The sequence below is a fragment of the Salmo trutta genome, chromosome 23, assembly GCF_901001165.1.
Source record: "Salmo trutta chromosome 23, fSalTru1.1, whole genome shotgun sequence".
Lineage (NCBI taxonomy): Eukaryota > Metazoa > Chordata > Actinopteri > Salmoniformes > Salmonidae > Salmo > Salmo trutta.
In genome coordinates, this window is record NC_042979.1 from 37,188,700 (window position 1) to 37,216,614 (window position 27,915).

The 27,915-nt window shown below is 44.5% G+C and overlaps 1 protein-coding gene and 1 pseudogene across 13 annotated transcripts in view; one reads left to right on the plus strand and one right to left on the minus strand.

Annotated features, from left to right (window-relative positions):
* The first annotated feature begins 409 nt into the window (after nt 1-409).
* LOC115159969 (UDP-glucuronosyltransferase 2B17 pseudogene) lies at nt 410-3,418 on the plus strand (annotated as a pseudogene).
* Nucleotides 3,419-3,438: 20 nt separating this feature from the next.
* sh3glb2b (SH3-domain GRB2-like endophilin B2b) overlaps nt 3,439-27,915 on the minus strand; it is a 41,851-nt gene continuing 17,374 nt past the window's right edge. For 2 of the 13 annotated variants that reach the window (XM_029710123.1, XM_029710122.1), the window contains 9 exons: nt 25,231-25,323; nt 23,210-23,272; nt 20,785-20,859; nt 18,905-18,928; nt 10,910-10,999; nt 10,436-10,536; nt 10,298-10,312; nt 5,358-5,613; nt 3,439-4,990 (listed from right to left, as the gene is read on the minus strand). In XM_029710123.1, the coding sequence (XP_029565983.1) occupies nt 4,883-4,990; nt 5,358-5,613; nt 10,298-10,312; nt 10,436-10,536; nt 10,910-10,999; nt 18,905-18,928; nt 20,785-20,859; nt 23,210-23,272; nt 25,231-25,323 (825 nt within the window). In that variant the 3' untranslated portion in view covers nt 3,439-4,882. The remainder of the gene's footprint in view (nt 4,991-5,357; nt 5,614-10,297; nt 10,313-10,435; nt 10,537-10,909; nt 11,000-18,904; nt 18,929-20,784; nt 20,860-23,209; nt 23,273-25,230; nt 25,324-27,915) is intronic. The other 11 variants (XM_029710126.1, XM_029710125.1, XM_029710131.1 and 8 more) reach the window with 7 other exon arrangements.

Genomic DNA, 27,915 nt, shown 5'->3' on the forward strand with positions numbered 1-27,915 from the left:
GTCATTGTCCATTTGGAATACCCATTTGCGATCAAGCTTTAACTTCCTGACTGATGTCTTGAGATGTTGCCTCAATATATCCACTATTTTCCTTACTCATGAGACCATCTTTTTTGTGAAGTTCACCAGTCCTTCCTGCAGCAAAGCACCCCCACAACATGATGCTGCCACCCCCGTGCTTCACGGCTGGGATGGTGTTCTTCAGCTTACAAGCGTCCCCCTTTTTCCTCTAAACATAACGATGGTCATTATGGCCAAGTTTTGTCAGACCATTGGTTAAGTAATAGTCGCATTGTATCACATGGTCTGAATCTTAGACTAACAGGACAGGTACTTGATATAATTATGCAAAACAGGCCTGTCACTTTAACAGAATGACAAGGTCCTGACTGGGGAGGACTTTGAACTTACTGTACTAAAAAGAGATAAGAACCACACACACAAGCTCAGACTCAGTTTACACATTAGGATTCATTCAAGTTCAATCAAACGGATTTCTTTTCAAACATTGGCGGACTTGTCTGTGAGTAAATCTGAAGTTTTCTTCTATGGACTGAAGTGTTTCTGTGACATTTAATGCCCGGTGACCCTCTATCCAAAATGATCAATATTCAACCACAATCCTATAGACCACTTCAGTCCCGGGATTCAATGCGATCAGTGGTAGATCAGCTTTATATGATATTTAAAGCTAATTTCAGATTGAGACAATATATACAGCATTTACCGTGAATACAGTCTCCACAAATGTGATTACATTGCCTTTAAAAAGGTGCATATCAGACAAAACGCGATCAGATTGAATCCGGGCCTAGGTCTTATCGTAAGGCCAAATAAGGGAAGCTTTTAATTATGTTGTCTTAAAGCAACAATCCACATTTGGTGAAATAGCACCACTGTTTTCCCCAGCTCCTTTGTTATTATTTTTAATGATGAAACAGAGGAGAAGCATCCGGCAGCGTGGTAAAACAAAATTGCAGTACATATTCTGCTGTTCTATCGGGCGTGCAATGATGTCCGAGGGGAAAAGAACAGTGATCCTAGTTTCAAGTAACTTCTTTGTTGTTGTAATATCCCAAACAATCATGTCGGTTTCACCAAATATGAAATAAACATTTGATAATGTTTTCCTTCTCCTTCAGAAGGATGGCGTACCATCTTTGGAGCATATTCTCATGTCTTCTTGTGACATGCTTCATGGTGTCTTTGCCAGCTTGCCACAGTGGGAAGGTGCTGGTATTTCCTCTGGAAGGAAGCCATTGGCTTCACATGGACATTCTGATCAAGGCCCTTCACGCTCAAGGACACTCCGTGACCGTGGTACGAACAAACAAAAGCTGGTACATTAAAGAAGAGTCTTCGTATTACAGCTCTATTACAGTACACGTCACTGATGGAGTAGACGAGGGCTTTGTGAAGCCAATTCTCAACAAAGTCCTCGATATAGAAAGAGGTAAAAGTTCAGCTTTAAATTTCTTCAGTTTGCAGGTGGAGGCCTTGTCATTCATGTCTAAAGTTCCTAAGATGATGGCTGAAATGGTGACCAATATAATTGAAGACAAGGAGTTAATGAAGGACATAAAGGAAACCCAGTATGACCTTGTCTTGACTGACCCGGCCTGGGGAGCAGGTGTTCTGATGGCCCACTATCTTCAGCTACCTCTCGTCTACAATGTCCGCTGGGTCACCTTTGGAGAGGGACATCAGGTCATCGCACCATCCCCCGTGTCTTACATTCCAATGACTGGATCTGGGCTGACGGACAAAATGACCTTCACAGAGAGAGTGAAGAATATGCTTATTAAATTGCTTGGACAAGTTCAGGACAGGTTCTTAGTGCGACCCTATTACCAAGCAGTTTGTGATGAGTATTTCCAACCGGGTGTGGACTTTAATGAGTTAATACAGGGGGCTGACTTATGGCTCATGAGAGTCGACTTTGTGTTTGAGTTCCCTCGTCCCACCATGCCTAATGTTATCTACATGGGAGGGTTTCAGTGCAAACCGGCCAAGCCCCTTCCCCAAGACCTGGAGGACTTTATTTAGAGTTCAGGAGAACACGGTGTCATTATCATGTCTTTGGGGACTTTTGTCAAGGAACTCCCGAGTGACATAACAGACGAGATAGCGACTGCTTTTGCCCAATTGCCTCAGAAGATCATCTGGAGGCACATTGGGGACAGGCCAGCGACTCTGGGCAACAACACTTTACTAGTTGACTGGATGCCGCAGAATGACCTACTAGGACATCCTAAGATGAGGCTGTTTGTAGCTCATGGAGGAACCAATGGAGTTCAAGAGGCCATCTACCATGGAGTCCCCGTTGTGGGCCTACCTCTGTTTTTCGACCAATATGACAACCTCCTTCGTCTGCAAGCAAGAGGAGGAGCAAAGATTGTGACCATAGCCACGTTAGACAATGACTTCCTCAAGGCCTTACAGGAAGTTCTTCAGGAGCCGTCCTAAAGGGGGAACATGCAGAGGCTCTCCAAGCTGCACAGGGATCAGCCAATGAACCCCCTGGACCTCGCCATGTTCTGGATCGAGTATGTCATGAGACACAAAGGTACTGCTCACCTGCGTACAGAGTCCTACAGAATACCCTGGTACTCCTACCACTCTCTGGATGTCATGACGTTCCTTCTAGCTTCTGTGCTACTGATTCTGCTGACTACTGTTGCTTTCATCAGGTGTTTATGCTTCAGAATGTGCTGTAGACGGAAAATGAAACACGAGTAACTGAAAATAGGTTTTGTGGAGAGGGGGGTGGGGGGGGGGGGTTAGAGCAGTGGGCTAGTACCCAAAGGTTTCTGGTTTGTATTTATCCAATGGATTAAAGTGAGCAAATAAGAAATTCATCACTTTTGTTGTGGGCTTCAAATCCTTACAGCCTCGAATTAGTAATTTGAAGTTTTTATTGTTAAACCCTTTTGTTTAATGAAATAAAACTGTTACACATGTAGGATGGAGTAACCAGCCAGCACGGCCCTGTTTCTCTAGCGGTATCAGGTCCCATTTTTAGAGTCTTTGGTACGACTCGACCGGGAATCTGACCCCCAACGTGCCAATCTCAGGGCAGACACTGTCTATCCCTATGTATTACCCTGTCTGTGTGTAACTCTGAGGCTGCATTAATTCCTCAATCCGGGTAAGGTTCCAGTGAGTCACAGATCATCCCACTCTGTCTTTTAAAAACATGTGACCTAGGTTGGTCTAGCAGTCTAAGCCCCTGCCTCCGCTGAAACATGGGTTTGAATCTGGTCCACTTCTATTTCAGTATACTCTTTCCTACATCTATCCAATAAACACAAAATATCAGAGGAGTGGGTCTGCCTCATCACAAAAAAAACTATGTTGAAATGTAACATTTTATTCAGTTGTACGATGTTATAAATAAAAAGATGTTTTGTTTTAATGAGTCAGATTATCCAGTGCTTATTTTTTTATCAGTTTAAACAAGCTGTCGTTTATTTTCTTCAAGTTCCATTCATACAATAATCATACAACAGCATATTGGTCACACTGACAGGAGGAAATGTTGAGGGGTTCAGGGAGAGATGGCGACCCACACAGGGGTAAAGGGAGATCAGGGAGGAAAGGAAACCACAGGTCTGAACTTATTACATACACCTACACCCATTTCAAAACATCTACAAATCCAAAAAGACAAACATTAAGACCTGATAGCTAGTAAAACACACCCGAAACTCGACAAACATCCTGGAGAAAAATACACATTTTTCAGCAACCAGAGTGGATAAACAAAAACAAAAATGACATGCAAACATCAACAACAGACCAACCCACTGAGAGAGCAACTCAATTCTTTGATTTGCATAAACCTTTGTTAGTTTAATAAAGTTACCATGGTTTTGTCCTTTTCCTCACAAATAGGGCAAAAGATGGGGGAAACACTCGCAAAAAAGTAAAACAGTGATACCTAAGAAATAAAAGCCACAGTATGTACATAAACAGAATGCAACCAGTCAGAAAACATAAGAACTGAAATTCAACTATTCCTCTAGTCTTTCATCACCCGTTTATGGCTCAGTCAATATGAGTCACCTTCTGTTAGCATACTGTACAGCGGTCTCTTTCTTTCAAGATTCATTTTTTATGTTGTGATAGCCAATGGCTAATAACACCTTGGAGAGATAAATATTTGAGTCAACCTGGATTATGTTTGCATTACAGGCCTACAGCTGGGGGATTTTATAGGCTGTTCAACTTCTTATTTTTATGGCTTTGAAATGTCAAAGTAATGGTGACTAACTATGACTAAATTAGCTTGGTTGAAAAACTAAATAAAACAAGAAGAACCTTTCCTCTATATATTGAGAGTCCAAACCCGGTCTATTATATACACTATATTCCCAGATATGCCACCTTATTCGAGCAGCTCCTGTCATTTCTCAATGAGAAAGATAGAGCATGCAAGGTGGATGGATTCCAAATAGCTAGTGGAAAAGAGCAACTATAGAGCTAGAATATAGACTATTCACTGTATTTTTACGACTGTTCCCCTTCTGATGCGCTATAGATCCATACTCATTTAGCTTTTGAATCCTTTTGCATATGCGTTTGAATTGGCCAGAGACCAAATAAGTGTGTTGCGCACCATGAGACAGCAGAGGCTGCTGAGGGGAAGACGGCTCATAATAATGGTTGGAATGGACTAAATGGAATGGCATCTTTCCATGTTTGATACCATTCTACTTACTCCACTCCAGCCATTACCACAAGCCCATCCTCCTCAGTTAAGGTGCCACCAACCTCCTGTGCCATGAGACCATAGAGTAGAGGCATGTGTGCGTGTGTGTGTGTGTGTGCGTGCGCGTTTGAGGACGTGTGTGTACATGTGTGTGTCCCTACATGGGTCCATCTAGCTCAGCAACTCCAGGTAGGTGACGGGCACCTTGCCCTTCTGGTTGCCCCGCTCTCCCACGAGCCAGTCTGGGTCCATGCCTGGCACTGTGTAGACAGTGATGAGCTGAAACAGAGCAGGCATCACATCAGAGGGGTAATACTACAAAGTAGGATCAAGTAGTTAGCCAGCTAACTTGCCTAAATATTCTGAAATAACTTTTTTATTACTTAGAAAGATACGCTTGAAAATGGCAAGGTCTAATGACTCAAACCAAAAACACCAGTTTAGACCTTTATTTTAATTTGATTATTTTATTATTTACTTTTTACCCCTTTTTTCTCCCCAATTTCATACCATTACCAATTGGCATTTTGTAGACAAAAGATTGCAATGTTTGTATTTTGTGGCACGGAATTGATATTTTTTACATAATACAGCATGTTCCAAATGGTTCCCCATAGCAGATGTGGTGAACCATGGCTGCTCCTACCTCATCGGCCAGTAGGGAGAGCTCACTAGTGTCGTGGGCGTCGTAGTCATACAGGACCTTGGCCTTGCGGTGGCCTGTGGAAGGCTGCTGCACATCCTGGATTTTCAGCTGGCCAGAAGGCTCCTGAGCAATGCCAGGGGTGGAGGAGGAGGCCAGGCATGGGGGTGAGACCCCTGGCAGGGTGGCAGAGGAGACGGGGGAGGGGCATGTGGCAGAGGTAGAGGGCTTGGCATTCGAGGCAAAAGAGTTTGGGTACCTGTGGTCGGGTTACAGGAGAGGGGAAGAAGAGGGGGTCATAAATGATAAATTAGGGTGCTAAGGTGATAAAATAATATTATTTCCCAAGCAAGTACATATTTAGAATGTACAATACCTCCAGAAAGTATTCATACCCCTTCACTTATTCCACAATTTGTTGTCTTACAGCCTGAATTCAAATTGGATTAAGGATGTTTTGTTTTACCCATCTATACACAATAGCCCATAATTGCAAAGTTATATTTTTTGTTGTTGAAATCTTAGCAAATGTTTTGAAAATGAAATACAGAAATATCTAATTTACCTAAGTATTCAACCCCCTGTGTAAATACTTTTTAGAAGCACCTTTGGCAGCGATTACAGCTGTGAGTCTTTCTGGGTAAGTCTCTAAGAGCTTTCCAAACCTGGATTGTGCAACATTTGCCATTATTCTTAAACAAATTATTCAAGCTTTGTCAAATTGGTTGTTGATTGTTGCTAGACAACCATTTTCAGGTATTGCCATAGATTTTCAAGTAGATTTAAGTCAAAACTGTAACTCAGCCACTCAGGAACATTCACTATCTTCTTAGTAAGAAACTCAAGTGTAGATTTGTCCTTGTGTTTTAGAATATTGTCCTACTGAAAGGTCAATTCATCTCCCAGTGTCTGGTGGAAAGCAGACTGATCCAGACTGACTTTTCCTCTAGGATTTTGCCTGTGCTTAGCTCTTAACTCCATTCAATTTATTTTTTATCCTGAAAAACTCCCCAGTCCTTAACGATTACAAGCATACCCATTACATGATGCAGCCACCACTATGCTTGAAAATAAGGAGAGTGGTACTCAGGAGTGGAGGTTCCTCCTCAGTGAATTTCAGAAAATTTAAAATAGTGAAACATAAAACAAAATTTGACAATTTTTCGGGCCTTCCTCTGACACCGCCTGGTGTAGAGGTCCTGGATGGCAGGCAGCTTAGCCCCAGTGATGTACTGGGCTGTACTCACTACCCTCTGTAGTGCCTTGCAGTCGGAGGCCAAGCAGTTGCCATTCCAGGCGGTGATGCAACCAGTCAGGATGCTCTCGATGTTGCAGCTGTAGAACCTTTTGAGGATCTAGAGGACCCATGCCAAATCTTTTTAGTTTCCTGAGGGGGAATAGGCTTTGTCGGGCCCTCTTCACGACTGTCTTGGACCATTCTAGTTTGTTGGTGATGTGGACATCAACCTGCTCCACTGCAGTCCCATCGATGAGAATGGGGGCGTGCTTGGTCCTCCTTTTCCTGTAGTCCACAATCATCTCCTTTGTCTTGATTACGTTGAGGGATAGGTTGTTATTCTGGCCCCACCCAGCCAGGTCTCGGACCTCCCTACATGCTGTCTCGTCTGCAAACTTAATGATGGTGTTGGAGTCGTGCCAGGCCATGCAGTCATGGGTGATCAGGGAGTACAGGAGGGGACTGAGCACGCACCCCTGAGGGGCTCCAGTGTTGACGATCTCCGTGGTGGATGTGTTGCTACCTACCCTTACCACCTGGGGGCGGTCCGTCAGGAAGTCCAGGATCCAGTTGCAGAGGGAGGTGTTTACTCCCAGGGTCCTTAGCTTAGTGATGAACTTTGATGGTACTATGGTGTTGAACGCTGAGCTGTAGTCATTGAATAGCATTCTCACGTAGGTGTTCTTTTTGTCCAGGTGGGAAAGGGCAGTGTGGAGTTCAATAGAGATTCCATCATCTGTGGATCTGTTTGGGCGGTATGCAAATTGGAGTGGCACTTCATGGCTACAAACGTGAGTGCCCCGGGTCGGTAGTCATTTAGACAGGTTACCTTAGTGTTCTTGTGCACAGGGACTATGGTGGTCTGCTTGAAACATGTTGGTATTACAGACTCAATCAGGGAACATGTTGAAAATGTCAGTGAAGACACCTGCCAGTTGGTCAGCACATGCCCGGAGCACACGTCCTGGTGATCCGTCTGGCCCTGCGGCCTTGTGATTGTTGACCAGTTTAAAGGTCTTACTCACATCAGCTACGGAGAGTGTGATCACACAGTCGTCCGGAACAGCTGATGCTCTCATGCATGTTTCAGTGTTACTTGCATCGAAGTGAGCATAAAAGTGATTTACCTCCTGTGGTAGGCTCGTGTCACTGGGCAGCTCACGGCTGTGCTTCCTTTTGTAGTCTGTAATAGTTTGCAAGCCCTGCCACATAAGACGAGCGTCGGAGCCGATGTAGTATGATTCAATCATAGCCCGGTATTGTCGCTTTGCCTGTTTGATGGTTTGTTGGAGGGCATAGCAGGATTTCTTATTAGCTTCCGGGTTAGAGTCCCGCACCTTGAAAGCAGCAGCTCTACCCTTTAGCTCAGTGCGAATGTTGCCTGTAATCCATGGTTTCTGGTTGGGGTATGTACGTACAGTCACTGTGGGAACGACGTCCTCGATGCACTTATTGATAAAGCCAGTGACTGATGTGGTGTACTTCTCAATGCCATGGGAAGAATCCCAGAACATGTTCCAGTCTGTGCTAGCAAAACAGTCCTGTAGTTTAGCATCTGCTTCATCTGACCACTTTCTTTTATAGACTGAGTCACTGGTGCTTCCTGCTTTCATTTTTGCTTGTAAGCAGGAATCAGGAGGATAGAATTGTGGTCAGATTTGCCAAATGGAGGGCGAGGGAGAGCTTTGTATGCGTCCCTGTGTGTGGATTACTGGTGATCTAGAATTTTTTCCCCTCTGGTTGCGCATTTAACATGTTGATAGAAGGTTAGGTAAAGCTGATTGAAGTTTCCCTGCAATAAAGTCCCCGGCCACTAGGAGCGCCGCCTCTGGGTAAGTGGTTTCCGGTTTGCTTATTTCCTTATACAGCTGAGTGAGGTCTTAGTGCCAGCATCCGTCTGTGGTGGTAAATAAACAGCCACAAAAAGTATAGATGAAAACTCTTGGCAAATAGTGTGGTCTACAACTTATCATAAATACTCTCTAGAGACTTCCTTAGATTTCATGCACCAGCTGTTGTTCATAAATATGCACAGACTGCCCCCCTCCTCTTGATGGAGTGTGCTGTTCCATCTTGCCGGTGCAGCATATATCCCACTAGCTGAATATCCATATCATAATTCAGTCACGATTCCATGAAACATGTTACAGTTTCTGATGTCCCATTGATAGGATATTCGTGATCGTACCTCGTCTAACTTATTGTCCAAGTAATACTGACGGTAATGGCAGCTTTCCCACTAGCCGTCTGCGGATCCTTACGAGGCACCCCACTCTGTGTCCTCTGTATCTGCATCTCTATCTCTTGCCAATGACAGGGATGTTGGACTTATCGGTTGTTTGAAGTACATCCTGTGTGTCCTGCTTGTTGAAGAAAAAAAATCTTTGTCTAATCCGAGGGAGTGATCGCTGTCCTGATATCCATTAGCTCTTTTCTGTCGTGAGATACGGTGGCAGAAACATTTTGTACAAAATAAGTTACAAATAACGCAAAAAAATACACATAATAGCACAATTGGTTAGGTGCCCGTAAAACTGCTGCCATTTCTTCCCGGCACCATTTTATACAGGTAGTAGCCTAAACCTATAGATGTTACATTGATCTGGGTGAATGGAATATGAATGACCATAATCCAATATGCTGTAATAGAAATAAGGCCATGCTCATTAAAAAAATGATTGTCCTCCCTCATCTTAAACGGCACCGACCGCCGCTGGTACTTAGTAAAGTGTTGTATTGGATTTGCCCGAAACATAACATTTTGTATTCAGGACAAAAAGTTAATTGATTTGCCAGATTTTTTGCATTATTACTTTAGTGCCTTGTTGCAAACAGGATGCATGTTTTGGAATATTTTTATTCTGAATAGGCTTCCTTCTTTTCCCTCTGTTAATTAGGTTAGTATTGTGGAGTAACTACAATGGTGTTGAGCCATCCTCAGTTTTCTCCTATCACAGCCATTGAACACTAACTGTTTTAAAGTCACCATGGCCTCATGGGGAATTCCTGAGCAGTTTCCTTCTTCTCAGGCAACGGAGATAGGAAAGACGCCTGTATCTTTGTAGTGACTGGGTGTGTTAATACACCAGCCAAAGTGTAATTAATAACTTACTTCACCATGCTCAAAGGGATATTCAATGACTCTTTTTTTTTTGTATTTTTTCCCCATCTACCAAAAAGTGCCCTTCATTGCGAGGCTTTGGAAAACCTCCCTGATCTTTGTGGCTAAATCTGTGTTTGAAATTCACTGCTTGACTTGGGGACCTTACAGACAATTGTATATGTGGTGTACAGACATGAGGTAGTCAAAATCATATTAAACACTATTATTGCACACAGAGTATGTCCATGCAATTTATTATGTGACATTTTTACTCCTGAACTTATTTACGCTTGCTATAACAAAGTGGTTGAATACTTAGACTAAAGACATTTCAGCTTTTCATTTTTAATTAATTTGTAAAAATGTTGAAAAATATAATTCCACTTTGACATTATGGGGGTATTGTATGTAGGCTAGTGACACATAAAAAAATACAAAAATGTAATCATTTTAAATTCAGGCTGTAACACAACAAATTTGTAGAAAAAAATCAAGGGGTGTGAATACTTTCTGAAGGCTCTGTATACACAAATACGCACAAATCACTCTTAAAACACAAACTCAACACTACAAACAACACTATCATCAACACTAGTTACTTACGTATCGCTGTTAGCACTGCCAGCAGAGAGAAAAAAGAGAAATGTTGAAGAATTTTCCCATGTATGTAAACAAAGCCACTTCAACACACTCATAAGGGTGACGATTCATCCAACTATACCTCCGTAGTAAAGTGCTCACCTGCTCAGTTCTTTCTGCAGCTCCTGCATGTACTGGTGGCACTGGGCATAGTATGTAGCCTGGGCCTCCACAAACTCATGCAGGCAGCGCAGGTGGTTGACCTACCAGGGAAAGGGGGGACAGGGTGAAAGACAAGAAACAAGTTGTACCTCCAAAAGCCTGGTTTCACACATTCAATGGTTTTCACAATGATTGTTACTAAACCGCAACGTTACAGTTTATATTTGTTGGAGCAAAATTGGCTGAATACTTCTCCCATCTGTTTAGGCTCTAAAGATCTAATCACTCACCCATCTTAGACACATAGGTTGTGAGAACTGGTTAGAACATGCTTTTTTGTTTGTTTGACTGCTTTAATGGAGTAGAGCTACCCCTGATCTCTACCCCTGATCCAGCATCCTCCCCAGACCTACTGCTGTTTCCCTAGGTCTGGGCTTTCCGTGGCTAGTGTGTGTGTGATGTCTCTGGACTCACGTGTGTACTGCTGATGCCCTCCAGTAGCAGTCGGGTGACCTCGGCCTGTCTGTCAAACTCTGTCTGAGCCACACGCAGCTCCTGCTCCGCCTATAAGAGAAGGGGGGAGAGACCACATGAACACCCACATACACTGAGTGTACAAAACATGAAACCTCTTTGGGCTAGGGGGCAGTATTTTCACATCCGGATGAAAAGTGTGCCCAAAGTAAACTGCCTGCTACTCAGGCCCAGAAGCTAGGATATCCATATTATTAGTAGATTTTGAAAGAGATAACACTGAAGTTTCTAAAATTGTTTGAATAATGTCTGTGAGTATAACAGAACTGATTTGGAAGGTGAAACCCCGAGCACAATCCATCCAGGGAAAATGTATTTTGAGCTCAATCTGTTTTCCATTAGTTTTCTATGGCAATCCCTTTTCAATAGAAATACGCTTGCATTTCCTATGGCTTCCACTAGATGTCAACAGTCTTTAGAAATTGGTTGATGTTTTTCCTTTGAGAAATGAAGAAGTAGCCCTGTTATTTTCATGTGTCACTCTAATGTTTTGGTGCTCGCGACCTGGAACGTGCTTCACTTTGTTTTCGTCCGGTATTGAGCACAGTATTTCCTGTCTTAAATTGTATCGATTATTTACGTTTTAGGATACATAAAATTGAACGTTGTTTGAAATGTTTGGACAAAGTTTACAGGTAACTTATTAGATACTTTGTAGGCATGTTGGGCGAGTTAGAACCGGTGTTTTTCTGAATCAAACGTGCCAAATAAATTGACATTTTGGGGATATAAAGAAGCAAATTATTGAACAAAAGGTCATTGATGTCAAATTCAATTGAGATATTGCACGAAGGTTAGTTGAGTAATCTCTCGTGGACAGATTAAACTGGAAGTGACAACTTTTTACAATCATTTTACTTCTGAGTAACCAAGATTAGTTGAAGAGACTTGTCTGCACGTCTCAAATCAGATATGGGACGGTAATGATTTAGGCAAGGTAAACTGGGGTAGGAGGGCTAATTGTGTTTAGTGCCCATCTGTGCAGAGGAGGGGGGACCCAAATGGCACCCTATTTCCTACGATGTGCACTACTTTTTACCGGAGTCCTACAGTAGACAGTGTACAAAACATTAGCAACACCTTCCTAATATTGTGTTGCACCCCCTTTTGACCTCAGAACAGCCTCAATTCGTCAGGGCGTGGACTCTACAAGGTGTCGAAAGTGTTCCACAGGGATGCTGGCCCATGTTAGCTCCAATGCATCCCACAGTTGTGTCAAGTTGGCTGGATTCTTGATACACACAGGAAACTACTGGCCCATGTTGACTCCACAGGGATGCTGGCCCATGTTGACTCCAATGCTTCCCACAGTTGTGTCAAGTTGGCTTGATGTTCATTGGGTGCTGGACCATTCTTGATACACATGGGAAACTGAGCGTGAAAAGCCCAGCAGCGTTGCAGTTCTTGACACAAACCGGTGCACCTGGCACCTACTGCACCAGGCAGCAGGCTGTTAACCAGCCTGCCAGCTTAGTGGAGTCTGCCACTAGCACAGTCAGTGTAGTCAGCTCAGCTATCCCCATTGAGACCGTGTCTGTGCCTCGACCTAGGTTTGGCAAAACTAAACATGGCGGTGTTCGCCTTAGTAATCTCACTGGAATAAAGACCTCCTCCATTCCTGCCATTATTGAAAGAGATTGTGATACCTCACATCTCAAAATAGGGCTACTTAATGTTAGATCCCTCACTTCCAAGGCAGTTATAGTCAATGAACTAATCACTGATCATATTCTTGATGTGATTGGCCTGACTGAAACATGGCTTAAGCCTGATGAATTTACTGTGTTAAATGAGGCCTCACCTCCTGGTTACACTAGTGATCATATCTCCCGCGCATCCCGCAAAGGCGGAGGTGTTGATAACAAATTTCAATTTACCAACAAAAAAAAAGACGTTTTCATCTTTTGAGCTTCTAGTCATGAAATCTATGCAGCCTACTCAATCACTTTTTATAGCTACTGTTTACAGGCCTCCTGGGCCATATACAGCGTTCCTCACTGAGTTCCTATCGGACCTTGTAGTCATGGCAGACAATATTCAAATTTTTGGTGACTTTAATATTCACATGGAAAAGTCCACAGACCCACTCCAAAAGGCTTTCGGAGCTATCATTGACTCAGTGGGTTTTGTCCAACATGTCTCCGGACCTACTCACTGCCACAGTCATACTCTGGACCTAGTTTTGTCCTGTGGAATAAATGTTGTGGATCTTAATGTTTTTCCTCATAATCCTGGACTATCGGACCACCATTTTATTACATTTGCAATCACAACAAATAATCTGCTCAGACCCCAACCAAGAATCATCAAAAGCCATGCTATAAATTCTCTGACAACCCAAAGATTCCTAGATGCCCTTCCAGACACCCTCCGCCTACCCAAGGACGTCAGAGTACAAAAATCAGTTAACCACCTAACTGAGGAAATCAATTTAACCTTGCGCAATACCCTAGATGCAGTCGCACCCCTAAAAACAAAAACATTTGTCATGAGAAACTAGCTCCCTGGTATACAGAAAATACCCGACCTCTGAAGCAAGCTTCCAGAAAATTGGAACGGCAATGGCGCCACACCAAACTGGAAATATTCTGACTAGCATGGAAAGACAATACCGTGCAGTATCAAAGAGCCCTCACTGCTGCTCGATCACCCTATTTTTCCAACTTAATTGAGGAAATTAAGAACAATCCAAAATTTATTTTTGATACTGTTGTAAAGCTAACTAAAAAGCAGCATTCCCCAAGAAAGGATGGCTTTCACTTCAGCAGTGATAAATTCATGAACTTCTTTGAGGAAAAGATCATGATCATTAGAAAGCAAATTACGGACTCCTCTTTAAATCTGCATATTCCTCCAAAGCTCAGTTGTCCTGAGTCTGCACAACTCTGCCAGGACCTAGGATCAAGGGAGACACTCAGGTGTTTTAGTACTATATCTCTTGACACAATGATGAAAATAATCATGGCCTTTAAACCTTCAAGCTGCATTCTGGACCCTATTCCAACTAAACTACCTGAAGAGCTGCTTCCTGTGCTTGGCCCTCCTATGTTGAACATAATAAACGGCTCTCTATCCACCGGATGTGTACCAAACTCACTAAAAGTGGAAGTAATAAAACCTCTCTTGAAAAAGCCAAACCTTGACCCAGAAAAGATCAAAAATACTATCAGCCTATATCGAATCTCCCATTCTTCTACAAAAATGTTAGAAAAAGCTGTTGCGCAGCAACTCACTGCCTTCCTGGAGACAAACAATGTATACGAAACGCTTCAGTCTGGTTTTAGACCCCATCATAGCACTGAGACTGCTCTTGTGAAGGTGGTAAATTACCTTTTGATGGCGTCAGACTGAGGCTCTGCATCTGTCCTCGTGCTCCTAGACCTTTGTGCTGCTTTTGATACCATCGATGACCACATTCTTTTGGAGAGATTGGAAACCCAAATTGGTCTATACGGACAAGTTCTGGCCTGGTTTAGATCTTATCTGTTGGAAAGATATCAGTTTGTCTCTGTGGATGGTTTGTCCTCTGACAAATCAACTGTACATTTCGGTGTTCCTCAAGGTTCCGTTTTAGGACCACTATTGTTTTCACTATATATTTTACCTCTTGGTGATGTCATTTGGGAACATAATGTTAACTTTCACTGCTATGCGGATGACACACAGCTGTACATTTCGATGAAACATAGTGAAGCCCCAAAATTGCCTTCCCTGTAAGTGTTTCAGACATAAGGAAGTGGATGGCTGCAAATGTTCTACTTTTAAACTCGGACAAAACAGAGATGCTTGTTCTAGGTCCCAAGAAACAAAGAGATCTTCTGTGCTTTGGCAAAGTGGGTGGGGTTATATCCTTCCTGTTTGGCCCTGTCCGGGGGTATCGTCGGACGGGGCCACAGTGTCTCCCGACCCCTCCTGGCTCAACCTCCAGTATTTATGCTGCAATAGTTTGTGCCGGAGGGCTAGGGTCAGTCTGTTATATCTGGAGTATTTCTCCTGTCTTATCCGATGTCCTGTGTGAATTTAACTATTTTCTCTACCTCTCGACCTCTACCTCTACCTCTCGACCTCTACCTCTCGACCTCTACCTCTCGACCTCTCTCTCGACCTCTCTCTCGACCTCTCTCTCGACCTCTCTCTCGACCTCTCTCTCGACCTCTCTCTCGACCTCTCTCTCGACCCCTTTCTCTCTCTCTCGACCCCTTTCTCTCTCTCTCGACCCCTTTCTCTCTCTCTCGACCCCTTTCTCTCTCTCTCGACCCCTCTCTCTCTCTCTCGACCCCTCTCTCTCTCTCGACCCCTCTCGACCTCTACCTCTCTCTCGACCTCTACCTCTCTCTCGACCTCTACCTCTCTCTCGACCTCTACCTCTCTCTCGACCTCTACCTCTCTCTCTCGACCTCTACCTCTCTCTCTCGACCTCTACCTCTCTCGACCTCTACCTCTCGACCTCTACCTCTCTCGACCTCTACCTCTCTCTCGACCTCTACCTCTCTCTCGACCTCTACCTCTCTCTCTCGACCTCTACCTCTCTCTCTCGACCTCTACCTCTCTCTCTCTCTCTCGACCTCTACCTCTCTCTCTCTCTCGACCTCTACCTCTCTCTCTCGACCTCTACCTCTCTCTCGACCTCTACCTCTCTCTCGACCTCTATCTCTCTCTCGACCTCTACCTCTACCTCTCTCTCTCTCTCGACCTCTACCTCTCTCTCTCTCTCGACCTCTCTACCTCTCTCTCTCTACCTCTCTCTCTCGACCTCTCTCTCTCGACCTCTCTCCCTCGACCTCTCTCCCTCGACCTCTCTCCCTCGACCTCTCTCTCTCGACCTCTCTCTCTCGACCTCTCTCCCTCGACCTCTCTCCCTCGACCTCTCTCCCTCGACCTCTCTCTCTCGACCTCTCTCTCGACCTCTCTCTCGACCTCTCTACCTCTCTCTCGACCTCTCTACCTCTCTACCTCTCTCTCGACCTCTCTACCTCTCTCGACCTCTCTACCTCTCTCTCGACCTCTCTACCTCTCTCTCGACCTCTCTACCTCTCTCTCGACCTCTCTACCTCTCTCTCTACCTCTCTCTCTCTACCTCTCTCTCGACCTCTCTCTCTCGACCTCTCTAACTCTCTCTCTCGACATCTCTACCTCTCTCTCTCGACCTCTCTCTCTCGACCTCTCTCTCTCGACCTCTCTCTCTCGACCTCTCTCTCTCGACCTCTCTCTCTCGACCTCTCTCTCTCGACCTCTCTACCTCGACCTCTCTACCTCGACCTCTCTACCTCTCTCTCGACCTCTCTCTCGACCTCTCTCTCGACCTCTCTCTCTACCTCTCGACCTCTCTCTCTACCTCTCTACCTCTCTCTCGACCTCTCTACCTCTCTCTCTACCTCTCTACCTCTCTCTCGACCTCTCTACCTCTCTCTCGACCTCTCTACCTCTCTCTCGACCTCTCTACCTCTCTCTCGACCTCTCTACCTCTCTCTCGACCTCTCTACCTCTCTCTCGACCTCTCGACCTCTCTCTCTCGACATCTCGACCTCTCTCTCTCGACCTCTCTCTCTCGACCTCTCTCTCTCGACCTCTCTCTCTCTACCTCTCTCTCGACCTCTCTACCTCTCTCTCGACCTCTCTACCTCTCTCTCGACCTCTCTACCTCTCTCTCGACCTCTCTACCTCTCTCTCGACCTCTCTCTCGACCTCTACCTCTCGACCTCTACCTCTCGACCTCTACCTCTCGACCTCTACCTCTCGACCTCTACCTCTCGACCTCTACCTCTCGACCTCTCGACCTCTACCTCTCGACCTCTACCTCTCGACCTCTACCTCTCGACCTCTACCTCCCTCTCGACCTCTCTACCTCCCTCTCGACCTCTCTACCTCCCTCTCGACCTCTCTACCTCCCTCTCGACCTCTCTCTCGACCTCCCTCTCGACCTCTCTCTCGACCTCTCTCTCGACCTCTCTCTCGACCTCTACCTCTCTCTCTCGACCTCTCTCTCGACCTCAACCTCTCTCTCTCTCTCTCGACCTCTCTCTCTCTCTCGACCCCTCTCTCTCTCGACCCCTCCCTCTCTCGACCCCTCCCTCTCTCTCTCGACCCCTCTCTCTCTCTCGACCCTCTCTCTCTCTCGACCCCTCTCTCTCGACCCCTCTCTCTCTCTCTCTCTCGACCCCCTCTCTCTCTCTCTCTCGACCCCTCTCTCTCTCTCTCGACCCCTCTCTCTCTCTCTCTCGACCCCTCTCTCTCTCTCGACCCCTCTCTCTCTCTCGACCCCTCTCTCTCTCTCGACCCCCTCTCTCTCTCTCGACCCCCTCTCTCTCTCTCTCGACCCCTCTCTCTCTCTCGACCCCTCTCTCTCTCGACCCCTCTCGACCTCCCTCGACCTGAGCCCTAGGACCATGCCTCAGGACTACCTGGCCTGATGACTCCTTGCTGTCCCCAGTCCACCTGGCCGTGCTGCTGCTCCAGTTTCAACTGTTCTGCCTGCGGCTATGGAACACTGACCTGTTCACCGGACGTGCTACCTGTCCCAGACCTGCTGTTTTCAACTCTCTAGAGACAGCAAGAGCGGTAGAGATACTCTGAATGATCAGCTATGAAAAGCCAACTGACATTTACTCCTGAGGTGCTGACCTGTTGCACCCTCGACAACTACTGTGATTATTATTATTTGACCTTGCTGGTCACCTGTGAACATTTGAACATCTTGGCCATTATCTGTTATAATCTCCACCCGGCACAGCCAGAAGAGGATTGGCCACCCCTCATAGCCTGGTTCCTCTCTAAGTTTCTTCCTAGGTTCTCGGCCTTTCTAGGGAGTTTTTCCTAGCCACCGTGCTTCTACACCTGCATTGCTTGCTGTTTGGGGTTTTAGGCTGGGTTTCTGTACAGCACTTTGTGACATCAGCTGATGTAAGAAGGGCTTTATAAATACATTTGATTGATTGAAATAAATTTGACCTACTATCATTACCCGTTCAAAGGAACCTACATATTTTGTCTTGCCCATTCACCCTCTGAATGGCACACATACACAATCCATATATCAATTGTCTCAAGGCTTAAAAATCCTTCTTTAACCTGCCTCCTCCTCTTCATCTACTGATTGAAGTGGATTTAACAAGATACTTCAATAAGGGACCATAGCTTTCACCTGGATTCACCTTGTCAGTCTACGACATGAAAAGGGCAGGTGTTCTTAATGTTTTGTACACTCAGTGTATATGCACACACATGCATGTACAGTGAGCTCCAAAAGTATTGGAACAATTACATTTATTTAGTTTTTGGGTCTGTACTCCAGCTTTAATTTGAGGGTATTTTCATCCATATCAGGTGAACCGTTTAGAAATTACAGCACTTTTTGTACATAGTCCCCCCATTTTAGGGGACCAAAAGCATTGGGACAAATTCACTAATGTGTATTAAAGTAGTAAAAAGTTATGTATTTGGTCCCATATTCCTAGCACGCAATGACTACATTAAGCTTGTGACTACACATTTGTTGGATGCATTTGCTGTTTGTTTTGGTTGCGTTTCAGATTTTGTGCCCAATATTAATTAATGGTAGATAATGCATTGGAGTCACTTTTATTGTAAATAAAAATAGAATATGTTTCTAAACACTCTATTCTGATTTACAATAAAAGTCACTCCAAAATGACCCAATACATTATTTAACATTCATTTAAACCTATATGGATGATAATACCCTCAAATGAAAGCTGACAGTCTGTACTTTAACCTCAGTCATTGTATTATTTCAAATCCAAAGTGTTTTAGTTGACAGAGCCAAAACAAACCAAAAAATGTTTCACTGTCCAAATACTTTGAGTTCACTGGACGGACACGGACACAGACACGGACACGGACACACACACACCTAAAGCAGTCTATGACATTTTTATGCTGTGTTATTAAACACCAATCTTACTAAGTGATACTTACTTTGTCTACTTCCTCACTCCACAGCTAGAATAAGCAGCATGACAACAAGGGAGATAAGAGCAATTCTCAGAACAACAATGACAGCACACAACAGACCTTGTGGGGTTCTACATCCACATCATCATTTCTCCCCAGAGCAGTCTCATGAGTCTGTCTCAGGGCCAATGGCCCCATTCCCTTTCTGACTCATTAATATGATGAAACACTAGCCATGTAGTAAGATGGGAGGAATCCCCCTATAACAATAAAAGTCTAGTCATGTCTGGAAGAGGCCAATGACTTAAAAACATGAGTAAGTAATCAGATTATTTTGTTGAAACCACTGTTAGGTAGGTGATGTGAGTCAAGAGTCACTTTTAAATGTAGCGCAGCAGTTCACACTGGACACAGGCATTAGTAACTAGCTATTCCCTAACTGCATGTACTTAACTGTAATAGTCCTGTTACAGGGTATTTATTACACATGTTATTAGACTGCTCCTTACTCTACGATAAGTATAGCCAAATGACATTTCTGTGGGACTGGCAGAATTAAAATGATAGGAGGACACATAGTCTGTGTGAACAGTACACAGACGGCATGACAAAGCCCTGGGAAGTGCTTGAGGGTTCAGCCAAACTGACGGGAAACATCATAGGAATATAATTCATTAGATTATATTTCTATGGGAAACATTCCCCTGGAATTCTAAGCAGCTAAGGAATTGATTCTCGAAGGAGAAATACAAACCTCAATAAGGGCAAACGTGGGAGGATGTGAACACACAGTGTTTAGGTCACGAAGAGAATTCACATTTTTTGCTTTTTCAACAACAACGGCCTACTATACACAACCATCTGTTTGACAATTACAACAACAGAATCTCTCATTATAGACAAAGACACACAACTGTGACACAACAACTGACAAAACAAATAATATAGTCCAACGTGTTGGACTGAAAAGAGCATGGCCAGGCATGTCTCGTCGCTTGCATTCAGCCTAAACACGACTACCACGAACAAACCCTTCTCCTCCAATACAGACTGATGAATGTGACAGAGTTACCTAACCAGTAGCGATAACAAAGACAGTGACAACGTCAGGAGCAAAACAGATCTATGAAAGTGGAACAAGGGACCATTTTTGTTTGGCTAACTGCATGGTGGCAAAAATGAGGTAGATAAGAGATCCTAACACCTGCCATCTTCTGGTCAGTTGTCCACCAAAGGGCTACTTGCTATCCCAATATCTGGCTCCGGGGGGCATCCCTCGGAGACGAGGCCATCCCCCAATTCTAATTAAATAAAACTTTGTATTTGCATTCAGTCTATTGTTCATTCAGTTAGGCCTCTCCATGATTGAACTAATTAATCAAGTCTCAAATCAGGTGCTGAAGTTTGGCTGGATTCCATCATAGCGTTGAGGTGATGGGGGGGGGGGGTCTGTCACATTGGGAGGGTGGGGGGGGGGGGCTCCAATACATACACACCCTGTAAGGGCCTCGAGAACAGGCGATGGGGCAAGTAACACCCTACTATACCACAGTACCATTGAGCTAGTACCTACACTGCTGAAAATAAAAGGTGCTTCCTTGAGTTTTATATAGCCATATATAATAATATAAGCCATTTAGCAGACGCTTTTATCCAAAGCGACTTACAGTCATGCGTGCATACATTTTATGTATGGGTGGCTCCAGCAGGGATTAAACCCAATACCCTTGGTGTTGCAAGTGCCAAGCTCTACCGACTGAACCACACTGATCTGTATGAAGCAAGCCATGAACGCTTTTTGGTTCTGTATAGCACCATTTCTTCTAGCAGTGTAGGGCGGGGGTTGTATCCCATCTAGTATTGTTGATATAGGCTATGAACAGTGTAAACCTATTTATATATACCTTCTTCTGATCCATCACATTGGCCGACTCTTTGGAATCTTCCAGATCCCAACTATCCCAGCCACCACTGCTTTGCTGTTTTTAAGTTAAATTTTAGGGTTTCATTTATTTGCACCAAAGAAAATAAGTGATAGACAACAATACAGATAAAACCAAATAAATAAAAAACGGTGTGCAGGTTGGAAGACCAAGGGCTTATATAAAAACAATACCACAACAAAAATATATACAAGTATAACAAATATTTTAAAAAGTTTGTTAAAACAGATAACAAAACCTAACCATAAAAGTACAAATTAACTGATCAGAAATCACAAAAAATAATAAACAGAATATGTTTTGTTTAAACATGTGTCTGGATGTGAGTGTGAGAGAGATGGGCTATATTTAAAAAAAAATATATATATACTGCTCAAAAAAATAAAGGGAACACTTAAACAACACAATGTAACTCCAAGTCAATCACACTTCTGTGAAATCAAACTGTCCACTTGGGAAGCAACACTGATTGACAATAAATGTCACATGCTGTTGTGCAAATGGAATAGACAACAGGTGGAAATTATAGGCAATTAGAAAGACACCCCCAATAAAGGAGTGGTTCGGCAGGTGGTGACCACAGACCACTTCTCAGTTCTTATGCTTCCTGGCTGATGTTTTGGTCACTTTTGAATGCTGGCGGTGCTTTCACTCTAGTGGTAGCATGAGACGGAGTCTACAACCCACACACGTGGCTCAGGTAGTGCAGCTCATCCAGGATGGCACATCAATGCGAGCTGTGGCAAGAAGATTTGCTGTGTCTGTCAGCGTAGTGTCCAGAGCATGGAGGCGCTACCAGGAGACAGGCCAGTACATCAGGAGATGTGGAGGAGGCCGTAGGAAGGCAACAACCCAGCAGCAGGACCGCTACCTCCGCCTTTGTGCAAGGAGGAGCAGGAGGAGCACTGCCAGAGCCCTGCAAAATGACCTCCAGCAGGCCACAAATGTGCATGTGTCTGCTTAAACGGTCAGAAACAGACTCCATGAGGGTGGTATGAGGGCCCGACGTCCACAGGTGGGGGTTGTGCTTACAGCCCAACACCGTGCAGGACGTTTGGCATTTGCCAGAGAACACCAAGATTGGCAAATTCGCCACTGGCGCCCTGTGCTCTTCACAGATGAAGCAGGTTCACACTGAGCACATGTGACAGACGTGACAGAGTCTGGAGATGCCGTGGAGAACGTTCTGCTGCCTGCAACGTCCTCCAGCATGACCGGTTTGGCGGTGGGTCAGTCATGGTGTGGGGTGGCATTTCTTTGGGGGGCCGCACAGCCCTCCTTGTGCTCGCCAGAGGTAGCCTGACTGACATTAGGTACCGAGATGAGATCCTCAGACCCCTTGTGAGACCATATGCTGGTGCGGTTGGCCCTGGGTTCCTCCTAATGCAAGACAATGCTAGACCTCATGTGGCTGGAGTGTGTCAGCAGTTCCTGCAAGAGGAAGGCATTGATGCTATGGACTGGCCCGCCCGTTCCCCAGACCTGAATCCAATTGAGTACATCTGGGACATCATGTCTCGCTCCATCCACCAACGCCACGTTGCACCACAGACTGTCCAGGAGTTGGCGGATGCTTTAGTCCAGGTCTGGGAGGAGATCCCTCAGGAGACCATCCGCCACCTCATCAGGAGTATGCCCAGGCGTTGTAGGGAGGTCATACAGGCACGTGGAGGCCACACACACTACTGAGCCTCATTTTGACTTGTTTTAAGGACATTACATCAAAGTTGGATCAGCCTGTAGTGTGGTTTTCCACTTTAATTTTGAGTGTGACTCCAAATCCAGACCTCCATGGGTTGATAAATTGGATTTCCATTGATTATTTTTGTGTGATTTTGTTGTCAGCACATTCAACAATGTAAAGAAAAAAGTATTTAATAAGATTATTTCTTTCATTCAGATCTTGGATGTGTTGTTTAAGTGTTCCCTTTATTTTTTTGAGCAGTGTATATATAACCATTATTTAACTATATGGAGGAGATTACTGAATAGTTTGGTTCATCAGGCTGACCCCCAGTCTTCGCTTGAAGTTATTGAGGGACGATGGAGTTTTGGCAATGTGAAGATAAGAATTCCAGAGTATGGTACCTCTGTATCTGATAGAGAATTAGTTTGAGGATACCTTCTACAAGTCTGTCTCTTCCTAACAGTCTCACCCAAGTTATTATCCACAAAGACTAGATATATTCAGAAAAGCTAACCTGTGACGTAGGCCATGAAGTGCACTAAACTTGTGTTGAAAGACTCAACTAAACCAGAATTTGTACATCTAATGCTGTGTGTTTTTGTGCGCGCGCCATTGTACATATTCTATGGAGTGTAGCCTGTGTGTTTTTGTGTGTATGCATCTCTCAACATGAGTCTCCTTCGTCTGTGGGCGTCTTACCGCAGATGCGCTCGCAGACAGAACATAATTTCGAGGCCTAGTCTCCTGAAAATCGGGCTCGGCCTACAGGCAGAGGAGGGGGTAACAAAGTCATACAGTCATGCATCGCATTAACACAAGCAGCTCCAACAAACAGCACACTGAGGAAGAAGAAGAATGAAAGGGAGAAGAAATGAGAAGAAGAAGCAAACGGTCAGTTCCCACAGGAGTCTGGGATGGAGAAGCAAAGCTGCAGTTCATGGAATATGGGGGGCTCCAATGTGTCCTCTATACAGACAGAAGCTGCCTTAGCATGCTAAGCTAATTATGGCTACATACAGCTGCTCCCAGAGTTCTACAGACCTGGCTCTGACAGTAGCATCCACTTGAGGGCATGAGCGTTCTCCCATACAGAAGGCCTCAGCTCAGGGCCTATATACATAAAGTGTCTCAGAGTAGGAGTGCTGATCTAGGATCAGTTTATCATTTTAGATCATAATGAATATGATTATATGGACAGATCCTAGATCAGCACTTCTACTCTGAGATGCTTTGTGGATATTGGCCCAGGACTGTGCAGTGCAAGTAGCAGTGCGGTGCGCAGCCTATTTGTGTTTTATGATGTTAAGAGGAACTTGGATGGTATGATTAACTTGTCTTTTGTCACGCAGAGCCAGTGATGAGAATAAAATACTACCTCCACACCATGAGGCATGAATGGATTAGAAGAGCTTAGACAAATATTTATTTGCATCAAGCGCCATGCACGTTTTCAAAGTCAAGGTCCAATATTCAGGTATCAGTATAATGGTGGCACACATCTTGGTTTTGCATTGTCTTCTATTCAAACCTGACCATTGAACCTGTGGAATGGACAGCAGACTGGCTGGATACCCCCCATCACTCTTCAGGATGTGTGAGTGTGGGAATGAGCAGGGCTTTCCAACTGAGGGGACAATGGAGTATTGTTCAAAGGGTCCAGAGGCCCCTGAATCAGCTTTCAGGGCCCCAGACAATGAGGCGGGTAGACCTTGGAGATGGTAGTGGAAACACCGAGGCCACTTAAAACAACAGTATAAAAATGCAGTCTCAGTTCCACATCATCAACTTTGTTGCACCAGTGTACCATCCAAAACATTTTGTTTGGTGAAGTCAACTGAAAAAAATAAATAAAAAAATGTTCCACCTCTCATATGACCATCTCTAGATGTCATTACTGAAACAATCCCATTCAACTTTTCTTTGGGACTACACAGTATATTATGGTGCATGGATGATCTGAAAGAAGAGAGGGAGGATGCCCCGAACAGCACTCAATGACAAAAATAAAATGGGAGAAAAAGAGGCACGCGAGATCGCTGAAAATACAACACTCGTCAATACTTACATCTCCCTCACACTGCGCAAATGATAACAGAGAAACATGTTAGTCCAAAGTTAGTCAACAGAGGGCACCGTTGGTCTCCAGGTGCAAAACTGAAGAGCATGAGAGAGGTTGGAGGGTGAAGGGGGATTCTAGTTTGGGGGAGACAATTGCCATGCCCCATGTAAGGTTTGCAGAGAAGGTGAGTCAAAGGTAGACCCCTAGACATTGATGAAAATCCTCCACCCCTGCCCACCCCTATGGCCATTTCTATTGGTGTAGCTGTCTTAATGGTCTATGGATTTCTGTTGATGTCCCAGTTGGAGTTGATCTAAGTTGACAGCACATTTAAGAAAGCTTGGGGGAAGGACAAACAGTGAGCTCGTATTATGTGAGTTAAACTGTGTTGTGTTCATTCTCCACTTATAGACCAGAGTATCTAATCAAAAGCATACAGTGATTGGAGGTAGTAGCTGTTGAATAACTAAACTGCTTTACAATCACCTTTGAGTAACCCCCCCCCCAGTAATACAGTCAATAGATAGACAGGGAAGTAAACAGAGCCAAGAGAACTCAAATCATTTTCATCAACTCTAGAACTGTATGTCAGGCCTGAAATCAATCAAACTGGGACCACCAGTCATAAGAGGAGGGGTGTCTGAGGATGAGGAAGACTCACCGCCGCTTTAGCCTCGGCCTGCTTGGCTTTCTTGACACGTGCTTTACAGATGTCCAGGTCCAACCGCCGGTTCTCCAGGAGACGTCTCTCTTTCTGCACAGGGGAGGAAGACAAGGAGGAAGTGAGTGACACAAAACCAGACCACCACCACTCTCCCAATACTTCTCCTCTGTGCTACCCCAGAGCCACTTGTATCCACTTGGTAACAGCTCCACTTTGCCCTCTGATATTGCTGGGTGACATTTTTGCCATGTTGCTTGTATTACGGACGTCATGTTGCTTGCTTAGCGAGTACCCCCCCACCAATTGGGCTCATGCTTGGCTTGAACTCAGCATGTGACCGCCCTCCTTGACAACGTTCCAACAGTTTGAGCCTATAAAATAACACATATGGAATCATATATTGACCAAAAAAAGTGTTAAATCAAAATATATTTAGTATCTTCAAAGTTGCCACCCTTCTTTGCCTTGATGACACCTTTGCACGCTCTTGGCATTCTCTCAACCAACTTCACCTGGAATGCTTTTCCAACAGTCTTGAAGGAGCACCCACACACCATCACACCTCCTCCTCCATGCTTCACAGTGGGAACCACACATGCAGAGATCATCCGTTCACTTACTTTGCGTCTCAAAGACGGTTGGAACCAACAACCTCAAATTTGGACTCATCAGACCAAAGAACAGATTTCCACCGGTCTAATGTCCATTGCTCGTGTTTCTTGGCCCAAGCAAGTCTCTTCTTCTTATTGGAGTCCTTTAGTAGTGGTTTCTTTGCAGCAATTCGACCATGAAGGCCTGATTCAAGCAGTCTCCTCTGAACAGTTGATGACGAGATGTGTCTGTTACTTGAACTCTGAAGCATTTAATTGTGCTGCAATTCCACAAATGAACTTTTAACAAGGCACACCTGTTAATTGAAATGCATTCCAGGTGACTACCTCATAAAGATGGTTTAGAGAATGCCAAGAGTGTGCAAAGCTGTCATCAAGGCAAAGGGTGGCTACTTTGAAGAATCTCAAATATATTTTGATTTGTTTGACACTTTGTTGGTTATTACATGATTCCATATGTGTTATTTCATAGTTTTGATGTCTTCACTATTATTCTACAATGTAGAAAATAGTAAAACATTAAGAAAAACCCTTGAATGAGTAGGTGTGTCCAAAACTTTGACTGGTACTGTACATTAAGGCCGTCACAACAAAAAGACAGTAACAGCGGCGGAATAAATTGAACTACACATACGTTTGTGTCATCACAAACCCAAGAGCAACATCTGTCCCGTGAAAACCTCAAAGCAAATAGTTATATGATCTGCAGCATGGTCAAGCAAGTTAATGTTTGCCAGTTTACTAAACATCTATTGATTTACACTGAACAAAAATATAAATGCAACATGTAAAGTGTTGGTCCCATGTTTTATGAGTTGAAATAAAAGATCCCAGAAATGTTCCATACGCACAAAAATCTTATTTCTCTCAAATGTTACATCCCTGTTAGTAAGCATTTCTCCTTTGCCAAGATAATCCATCCACCTGACAGGTGTGGCATATCAAGAAGCTGATTAAACAGCAGGATCATTACACAGGTGCACCTTGTGCTGGGGACAATAAAAGGCCACCCTAAAATGTACAGTTTTGTCACAAGACAATGACACAGATGTCTCAAGTTGAGACATCTTAATTTCTCTACCATAAGCCACCTCCCAACGTTGTTTTAGAGAATAACTGTAGACTAGTTGAACGCCAATGCCATCCTTCGCTCTTTCATGTTGGCAAAACAGTATGGTCCTGTCAAACAGTACGCTTTCAGTTTTTGTTTTCATTGGCTCCCTAGCTAAAATGCTTGCTAGCTTAACTTCCTCGTATGGGCAGCAATGAACCAGATAAGTTAGCTAGCTAGCTAACGTTAGTTAATGTGAGCTTACTAGGCTACATATTGAACTTCAATCGTCTGAGGCCAGTGGCACAACGTAACACTGTTTTGCTAGCACAGAATGGAATATGTTGCGGGATTCTTCCGATGGCATTGAGGAGTACATCACATCAGTCACTGGCTTCATCAATAAGTGCATCGATGACATCGTCCCCACAGTGACTGTACGTACATACCCCAACCAGAAGCCATGGATTACAGGCAATATTCGCACTGAGCTAAAGGGTAGAGCTGCCGCTTCAAGGAGCGGGACTCTAACCCAGAAGCTAATAAGAAATCCCGCTATGCCCTCCGACGAACCATCAAACAGGCAAAGCTTCAATACAGGACTAAGATCGAATCGTACTACACCGGCTCTGACGCTCGTCGGATGTGGCAGGGCTTGCAAACTATTACAGACTACAAAGGGAAAAACAGCCGAGAGCTGCCCAGTGACACGAGCCTACCAGACGAGCTAAATCCCTTCTATGCTCGCTTCAGGGCAAGTAACACTGAAACATGCATGAGAGCATCAGCTATTCAGGACGACTGTGTGATCACGCTCCCCGTGGAGGTAATTAGAGGAAAGTGCCAACCAGCCGTGGAGGCTAAATAAAAGGAGCACGATGGAACACCGCGGGAGAGAAGGGAGAGAGACGGACACCAGTTAACCTCTTACATCTAGATGTTCCGCTAGCAGAACGTCTGCTCCAATATCCAATGATGGGCGTGGCGCGAAATACAAATTCCTCTAAAATCCGAAAACTT